Below are 9,696 nucleotides of genomic sequence, written 5' to 3' on the forward strand. Positions count from 1 at the left end.
AGCCAAAGGTGAGGTGCTGGAAGACTGAAGGTTGTCTATTATGGTGCCATTATTTAAGAGAGGCTGTGTGGAAAAGGTAGGCAACAGACTGGTTCGCTTTATATCAGCAATGGGTAAGTTGCTTGAGGGGTTTCTGAGGGATAGGATTTACATGCATTTGGAAAGTCAAGAACTGATTTGTTTGTGGAAAATTATGTCTCACTAACTAGATTGAGCTTTTTGAAGAGGTGACAAATTAAGATTGATGAAGGCAGAATGGTAGACGTTGTCTATATGGATTTCAGTGCAGCTTTCGACAAGGTTCCCTGTCATAGACTGGTTAATAAGGTTTGATTGCAGGGGATCCACTTGGAGCTAGCCAATTGGCTTGAAGGTAGGAGACAGAGGGTAGTGGTGGAGGGATGTTTTTCAGAATGGAGGCCTGTAACCATGTGCCACAAGAATCAGTGCTGAGTCCACTGCTTTCATCATTTATATAAATGATTTGGATGTGAATATGGAGGTATTATTAGTAAGGTCACAGATTAAACCAAAATAGGTGATATCGTGGACAATGAACAAGATTATCTCAGAGTACAACAGGACCTAGATCAGGTGGGCTAATGGGCCAAAGATTGGTGGATGGAGTGTAATTTAGATAAATCTGAAGTGTTCCATCTTAGTAAGGCAAACTAGGGCAGGACTTATGCAGTAAATGGTAGGGCCCTAGGGAGTGTTGCCAAACAAAGAGACCCAGATGCATAGTTCCTGAAAGTTGAAGTCACAGGTAGACAGGATGGTGAAGAAAGCAAATGGCACGCTTGCCTTCATTGGTCATAACATTGAGTATATGGATTGGGACAGGACATTGGTGAGGCCACGTTTCGAATACTGCATACAATTCTAGTTGTCCTTCTATAGGAAGGATGTTGTTAAACTTGAGACGATGCAGAAAAGATTTACAAGTATGTTGCTGGGAGTGGGGTTTTGAGCTATGAGAGAGGCTGGGGCTTTTTCCCTGGAGTATCAGAAACTGATGGGTGACCTTATAGAGGTTTATATAATCACGAGGGGCATAGATGGGATGAATAGCCAAGGTCTTTTTCCTAGGGTGGTGGAGTCCAAAACTAGAGTATGTAAGTTTAAGATAAGAGAGGATAGATTTGAAAAGTACCTGAGGGGTAGCTTTTTCATGCAGAGGGCGGGATGTGTCTCGAATGAGCTGCCACAGAAAGTGGTGGAGGCAGGTACTATTGCAACATTTAAGAACCATATGGATGGGTATATGTCTCGGAAGTGTTTAGAGATTTATGGGCCAAATACTGGCAAATGGGATTAGGTCAGATTGGAATGTTTGGGAGGCCAGAATCAGTTCAACCAAAGGATCTGTTTCCATGCAGTATGTCTCTAAATCTCTAATTTTAAAACACTAGTTAGACCACGGTCAGAACATGTCGTTCTGGTCACCACCTTACAGATATGATCATAATTGATGGATTACAGTGCAAATTATGACAATCATGCAATAAATGGAATATTTCATCCATAATCAAAGATTTGATAGACTGGTGCCCTTATCTTTCGAGCAGAAGAGGTGGAAGAGAAGTTTAATTGAGATGTTCTAAAATTATGAACAGCACAGGGAGTGGATAAGAAGGAATTACTTCCATTAGCAGAGAGGTCAATAACCAGCCTACATTTAAAGCAAAAAGATTAAAGTGAAATCGAGAAGCATGATTTATTTCACCCAGAGGGTGGTGGGATCTGGAACTCACTCATTGAAAAGTGATAGGGATAGAAATACTCATTCTATATTAAAGTGCTTGAATTTGCATTTGAAGTCTGTTAACATACAGGGCTATGGACAGAAACTGCAGTTTAATTTAGACTGTTCATTCTTTTCCACTGATACAAACATGAAGGGCTGATTCTGTCTTTTTATATTGTAAACCTTCTATGGCTCTGTGTTTTTAAAAAAAATGAAGGAAGGTCTGTATGAAATCCCTTCAAGCTGAAGCAATATGCTGTGTCTAATTCTATGCTGTGTAAATAACTTTCTGAGTGTAGGTAATGACTTAACAAGATAAGGAGCTGGTAATATCAGCTTTGGGGCAAAACTCTAGCCTCCTACACTCAATATTGGCTCCTGAGATTAGCTGCCTCCTCAAATGTTGTTAGTAATGTGTTTTTAGGCATCTATTCTGTCAGTCTAATACTTGTTAAGAATCAGAGACTAATGTTGAGGAGTTGGAAGTTTCATAAACACAGTTGGTGACATAAAAGTGGCGATTGTCCTGAATACAATCATGTGTGTGCATAAATCAACATACATTATATTACCATACTATGTTGTAAGGTCTTTATTTTGGAACTCATTCATAGTTTCACTGTGAAAACTAAAACTTAAAACATTTGTCATGTTGTAGCGTTAATGTGTGCATTAAACATTAAAAGAATGTAGGGTTGAATAATTTGATAAAGCAGCAGTTGCTTAAAATTGAATGTAATGTGGTCAGGGCACCGCAGCCATCTATGGAACAGTTTGGTATTCTTACATTGTCTCCATATTTGCCAACTCTATTGCATTTCTTTACAAGACTACTAGATCTTCAAAATGTATTAAAGCTTACAGCAATCTTTCTCACATACAACCTCTCACCCAATCTAAAGCCCTTCCAAATGCATACACTTTGGTTGAAAGCATGTTCTGGCATGTTATTTCATGTGTAACATGGCATCCTCTGCTCTATCAGTGAGTTGCAATGACCTTATATATGACTCCTCTGTCAGTAAAAAAAACACTTTTTTTTCCAAAGCCTCTTTCACCACAATCTCTATTGCAGTCTTGTATATGTCAAGTGGAACAGCACACAATGGGGTGACAGTGGCATAATGGGTATTATTAGGACGATGCCCACTATTCAATTATTGCACAGAACATTTTGATCTTTAATCAGTTCTAAACTTTATTTAGTTGCAAATTTATTCTTTATGGATTTATTATCCTTGATTTTACTTATCTTTTAATGTGCTCTCTGTGATTTCCAACTTCCTTTTTTAATCTCACCCCTGCATTTTATAAAACTCATCTTGGCTTTTGCTTTGAGTTTTTGTAATTGACTTAACTATTCTTTATTACGGAAGGAAATCTGCCTTACTTGGGTTGTCCTACGTGTGACTCCAGACACACAGTAATGTGATTAACTCTTAATTGTCCCTCCAAAATGGCTGAGCAAGCCATTCCAGCCAAAAGCAATTAAGAATGGACAACAATGACTTGCCTTACCAATGACGTCCACATCCCACTAAAAAAACACCTAATCTTTTGATTAGGTAGTTAAGAGCTTTCATGTGCAATGCTTTTGATAGACAACAGATTGCCACATGTGTGTCATTAATCTCAAAACTGGAAGTTATAATGAGAAGAGCCAGGAATTGCCCATATTGGATGTCCTCTATTCAAAGGATGTCTGCTAGTGTTCAATGTAGAAGGACGGAAGGAATCTTGAGGGGATTATCGATAGTAGCCTCGACCACTTGGTTAAAAAGCCTAGTTCTGTGCCTCATACACGAGGTATCTTTATGCAATACTGTGTTATCATTTTCAGACATCGCCTGATATATTGAAAAGCTTAATGTTTTCTAGCTAGTCATTATTTATTGTCAGTCCTCAGACATTAGAGATCAGCTGTTTTTCCCTCCATTACTCTGTTTTCCAGTTTTAATGTTTTGCATGTATTCCTGTGAACAAACTGACTGCAATTCCCAGAATTGTGATTGTTTTATTGACTACAAAAATACAGACAAGCTAAATTGTTGAGTTAACTGCAATGCATGAAGACTTTCTTCCTGGTTGGTTTAGCACTTCACTGAATAAGGGCAATGTATGATTTTATTTTCTAACCTTTAACAAGCTGCATTGAATTTCACTTGACAAGTCATTTTCGCCAAATGCATACCTAGCCTAGTTCTTGTTGTCACCTCTTCACTGAATTATTAAATAGGATTGATCCTCTGCCTTTTCTATGCTTGCACCTGCGAGGTTGACCAAGTTTTGTTGTATGGTATGCTTTACACTATATTGACTGTGAAAGAGTTCACAAACACTGTGCATGACAGCCAAAGTAATTATAACAGAAAAACGTGTAAATCAATATAAAAATTACTAAAAGCTAGAATGTTCTCCACCCCCACCAAGTTAAACTCATATACCTGACAATCAAAACTGTTCTGTACTTACCAACCAGCTCCCAACACTGCTGCTCGTTTGACCTAGAGTCATAATGGTAGACATTGTCTGCAGCACTCTGCTTCAGTTACTAATCTATAGCCACACAACAGAAATGTATAGAGAGCCATCCTTGAATAATGTATAAATATCAAATATAACATTATTAACCACACCGCTATAACCCACAAGAACTGTGATCACTGGCCCTAGAAACTCCATTTCCGAAACCTGAAAATGCAATAAAACTGCACAGCATAAAAAGGCAATTGAACTGCTTTTGGCACGGTGGGATTGTACTTTATAATGAAAAAAAATCGTTAACAGAGCGCTGTGCAATTGCAATAGAGTATTGCCTTATGCTGTGCATCACAGGTTCCAAAATTACTATGCTACTTGGCTCTGGTTCCAATGCCTCTGCAGTGTAGCTCCTTCCCACAGAGCAATGGGCTACAAAGAATCGCGTGGTACAAGACAAGGCTCCCAGCTGCAGGTGTGCTCATAATGAAGTTAATTGAAATGCTGATTTTTGTTGAAGTGAAGTTAGGTGAAAGTAACGCGTGTAAAAAGAAGAGAGATACATGATGGAAAATTTTCCGCCAGACCCTGGGAGCCGGGCATTATATTTCAAATGTTGTGCAAATATCATCCACAAAGCTCGATTTCAACCTCCTGTGTTTGCAGATAACCGTCTTGCAATTGCTTTTGAGTACAACGAAAGTCCGGCTCCGTGTATTGTATCGACAGAGCAAGTTGTTATTATAAGGTGTTGAGCAATTTCAGCCCTTTGGAAAATGTCAACAATCTGAGAATTAACTACTTTCCTTTAAAAAAAGTTCAGTTCCAATTAAGTGCTGGGGAAAAAAAAACCTGACATGCTTGATTTAACAGAAGGGAAAACGAAGCTGTTTCAGACTTTTAATAACGAGGATAGTTGAAGGGCAGAGTGCTTTAATCAATAGAAGAAAGGTTTCTACGCCGAAAAGGGCAGTTTTTGATTTACACACTGCCGCTGGCGTACTGAGAGAGTGAGGAAACAGTGTCTGACATGAATCAAAGGCATGGTCATATTGCTTCGACTTACCCTTTTACCAGTCCATGTGCATCTCTGGCAGAAATGCCCTTTCTCTAAAGTTACTACATATGGATGATTTATGCCTTAGCTTTGGGCAACTTGTTAAGAAAAAACCGCATTTTCCTCTTCTATACCTTAACCCTCTCTAATACCAAAACATGTTATCACGTTTGAGGGAGCTCGATTATTTTTCGAAGCTCACATCCGGTATTGCAACAAAATGATGTTCCTAATGAAGCCTGAAATCAGATTACCTGCCATGGCATGCTGGGATTGACAGATCTCCTCAAAGCAGGCTGGCGAATGGGCAGGGGATGGGGGAGCCAGATCTTAAATATCTGGGACTGAAATTACAACCGCGAGCCTTCAAACAGTCAAGATGAATCTAACTTCGCGCCACCTCAAGGGCTGTAATGGTGTTATCTGAACGCCTGTGATTAAAATAGTTTGCATTTATCAAGCTGATCTTAAGCAATTCTGATCATTTTATTGCAGAAGCTGTTTTATCAATCTGCTTAAAACATTATTTTGCTGCAAGTTATCAAAGCAGTTCAAAGGGTTTCTGCGCAAGACTGTTCCCTTTGATGCAGTTAATTAAATACTGTTTATCAGATTTGCTCTGGGCTTCTTAGACCCAGTGTCCCTGTCACTCTGATTTACTGTAGGTAAGCTAGACGTAGCTTTAATTCGTGGTGGAAATATCTTTCAGCAAGCCGTCAGAGGTTCAAGTACTTTGAATTAACTTTTTTTAAAGTTTGTCAGGGCTACATCCTGCACTATACTACTGGGATAAATTTCGTAAGGATGGATCTCTTCATGCATTCCCGTTCAAGGAATGAGCAATGCACCATGGAGACCTGAACCCTGTGAAAAAGAATAATCACAGTCATTCCAATTGTGACAGTAACCCGTTCACAGCGGTTTAATAATCGCACAATGCAATGGCTCCCCATTTCGTTCGTGCCACTAAATTGGTGTCTGTGCTAACTCCCAGTCGCTGGATAAATGCACAAAAAAAACCCCACAACCATTCTCTCCCTAAAAAAATATAAGCAGCTGTTATTTAATAACTGCGCTATCCGCTGTGAACTATTCCATTGTTGAAATAGGCAGCTGAGAGTTTAATCGTGCCCAACGGACGAATTTCTCCAACTCAGCGGCTGCTCGGCACTCACCTCGCTGGAGCCATTCGTTGTCCCGTTTGTCCCACCTGAGATTTGCCTCCTCCACGCACTCACGTAGGGTTGAGCAAGCTTCGAGTTAGCGCCCGCCGCGGGAGTGGGTGAACTGTACGGTTTGAGGAACATTAAGTCGGTCTTAGCCGATTCGGGGCTCAAGCACACCTTGTAGCAATAGGTCTGGGAGAGAGAGCCGCTGCCGCCGACCTCCATACAGCTGGGCGGCCCTTTGACACTGGGAGGCAGCTGGAAGTTGGTGTGAGAGTTATTGAGGACGGCCCGAGAGGGTTTCCTCCGCAGACAGCAACAACAACAACAACTGGCGCTCAGCGAGCAGCGCCTGCCCAGCGTCCCGTGTCTGCTCCCTCGGTGACACTTAATAGAGATCAAGGCGATAATAGCCACCAGGAAGACGAAGGAGATGGAGCCCAGGGAGACGATCAGATAAAGGTTGAACTCCGAGAAGTACTCGATGCCCTGTGGTCCCTCGCTCAAGTCTGAGATATCCTCAGGGAGACTGTCGACGATGAAGACGTTAATGGTGACCGAGCTGGACAGCGGGGGTTTCCCGTGGTCTATAACATGGACCACCAGCCTCTGCTGCCGGGAGTCGTGCTCTTCAAACCGGCGGCTGGTGCGGATCTCCCCGGTGAACGGGCCGATGCTGAACAGCCCGGGCTCGGTGGCTCGGTACAGCTGGTAAGAGAGCCGCGAGTTCTGGCCCGAATCCGCGTCCACTGCCGTCACCTTGGCCACCGGGTAACCGGGGTCGGCGGAACGGGGCACCCTCTCGGCCGAGCCGTTCAGCGGCAGCGGGGAGACGATGGCCGGCGCGTTGTCGTTCTGGTCCAGGATGATCACGTTCACCGTCACGTTGTTGTGAAGGGACGGGAAACCGGCGTCCCAAGCCTGAACCCACACCTGGAACTTCTTCAGCTGCTCATAGTCGAAGGAGCGCAGCGCGTACAGGTTGCCCGTGTTCAGGTTGATGGAGACGTACGTGGAGATCGGGGTGCCCCTGATCTTGCTGTTCAAGATGCAGTAGGACACATAGGCGTTCTGCTCCAGGTCTGGGTCCAGGGCGGACACCGAGCAGATAGAGGCGCCCGGCGCGTTATTCTCCATCAGGTAAACGGTGTAGGATGGGTGGGCAAAGCGGGGCGCGTTGTCGTTCACATCTGAAACCTTCACCGGGATGGTTTTAACGGTGGAAAGTGGAGGCGAGCCGGAATCGGTGACTGTTAAACTCACGTTATACTCCAGCACGCTCTCGCGGTCCAGCCGCTCGCTGGTGACCAGGGTGTAATAGTTCTTGAAAGAGGATTGGAGTTTGAAAGGGACATGAGCCGGGATGCGGCAGCTGGTTTTCCCGTTAGCTCCGGAATCCCGGTCGCTGACACTGATCAGGGCGATGACGGTCCCCGGTAAAGCGTCCTCCCGGACCGGGCTAGAGACAGAGGTGAGGGTGACCTCGGGGGCATTATCATTGACATCAATAACCTCCACCACCACCGTGCAATGGACAGCCGCCGTGTGGGGACCGTTATCCTTAGCCTGGATGTAAATCTCGTAAACACTCGCCTCTTCATAATCCACCACCCCCTGGACCCGAATCTCGCCCGTTCGAGGCTCTACCCGGAATAATTGGCGCAATCTCACTGGCGCATGGTGACTGAAGGAGTAAGTCACCTCTCCATTCGAGCCTTGGTCGAAGTCGGTGGCGTTAAGTTTAATCACCAAAGTGTTTCTCGGAGCGTTCTCCACCAGGCAGACCGTGTACACAGCCTGGTCAAAGACCGGAGCGTTGTCATTAACGTCAAGGACCACCACGGTGAGCAGAGCGGTACCGGATCTCTCCGGGAATCCACCGTCCAGGGCAGTCAGAACCAACTGGTGGAGCCCTTGGCTCTCCCGGTCCAGAGGCATGTCCAGTACCAGCACCGGGAATTTGCTGCGCTCGCTGCGGGTCTGCACCTCCAGGCTGAAGTACGGGTTAGGACTGAGCCGGTAAGTTTGGAGGGAATTGGTGCCCACATCGGGATCGTGCGCGCTCTCCAGCGGGAAACGCGCCCCGAGAGCCACCGACTCGGCGATTTCCAAACGGAACTCCCTCCACGGGAACCCGGGAGAATTGTCATTCACATCCAGGATCTCCACTTCCACCCGGTACAGCTCCAGTGGGTTTTCAATCACAATCTCCAAATGCAGGAAGCAGCTCGGGCTCAGCTCACAGAGCTGTTCCCTGTCCATCTTCTCATTGACAAAGAGGACCCCGTTCTCCAGGTTCACCTCCAGGAACTGCGTGTTGGCACCAGGGACGATGCGAAACCTGCGAGCCGACAGTTCCCTCACATTCAATCCCAAATCGTCGGCGATATTCCCAACGAACGCCCCGTGCTTCAATTCTTCGGGAATCGAGTACCGAATCTGCCCGACCACCCGATCCCAAACGCAGCTCGATATCATGCAGATAATCACTTGCCATTTTAACCAGGGACTTGCCATCTCCAGTGTCGTGCCTCGGTCGGATCCCAGCTTTCCCAAATTCTCCTTAGCTTCAGCATGAGGAGGCGCAAGGGAAGACAGAAGCGGGCATTGTTTCAGTGGAGAGTGAACAGGCGAGATGCGTAAAGACGCACATTGAGGCTCCAGAGCGAAAGCCCGCGTACACCGAGCAGCGTTCCCATAGCGCCTCCGGCTGCCCTTGCTCCCGGTCTGCCCGTAGCCGGCGCTGCACCCACTCCCAGCCCTGAACTGGTTCGGAATTCTCACTGCTCCAGTGGGAAGGCGGCAGTGCAGTTTGATGTAACCGTCTCCGGCTCCACTTCACCAGCTCATTGGAGGACTCCGGCAGGGCTCGATTAACCCTGTGATGACTACAATAGCCTGTATTTACACTGCCAATACCTCCGAGCTGTGAGATGACAATATAATGATGTGAGGTGAAAAGCAACGAGGATTAAAAAGAGGAAGAGTTGCATTAGCGAGTTTTGAGAAGATTTGTGGCTCAGGTTGAGGTCCAGTGCAGTTAGTACAGTGCCCTTCACCACCTGGGGATATTCTTAGGCAATTTGCAGACACTCAGTAATTTTGAAAGCGAAAGATTTTTCTGAAGGAGACTGTAAGAGCCGGAGTGGAGGCGAGGCACTCGTTCCCCGCCAATCTTGGAAAACAAGATGTGGAGTTGCCGGTGTTAGACTGGGGTGGGCAAAGTTAAAAATCGCAAAACCTTGTAG

General features: G+C 45.2%; 1 protein-coding gene across 2 annotated transcripts in view; it reads right to left on the minus strand.

The window, feature by feature from the left end:
• LOC140491855 (protocadherin-10-like) overlaps positions 1–9,061 on the minus strand; it is a 248,386-nt gene extending 239,325 nt beyond the window's left edge. For both annotated transcript variants that reach the window (XM_072590267.1, XM_072590268.1), the window contains exon 1: positions 6,458–9,061. In XM_072590267.1, coding sequence (XP_072446368.1) covers positions 6,458–8,965 — 2,508 coding nt within the window. In that variant the 5' untranslated portion in view covers positions 8,966–9,061. The remainder of the gene's footprint in view (positions 1–6,457) is intronic.
• Between the last annotated feature and the right edge of the window lie 635 nt (positions 9,062–9,696).

Source organism: Chiloscyllium punctatum, chromosome 20 (genome assembly GCF_047496795.1).
Source record: "Chiloscyllium punctatum isolate Juve2018m chromosome 20, sChiPun1.3, whole genome shotgun sequence".
Taxonomy (NCBI): domain Eukaryota; kingdom Metazoa; phylum Chordata; class Chondrichthyes; order Orectolobiformes; family Hemiscylliidae; genus Chiloscyllium; species Chiloscyllium punctatum.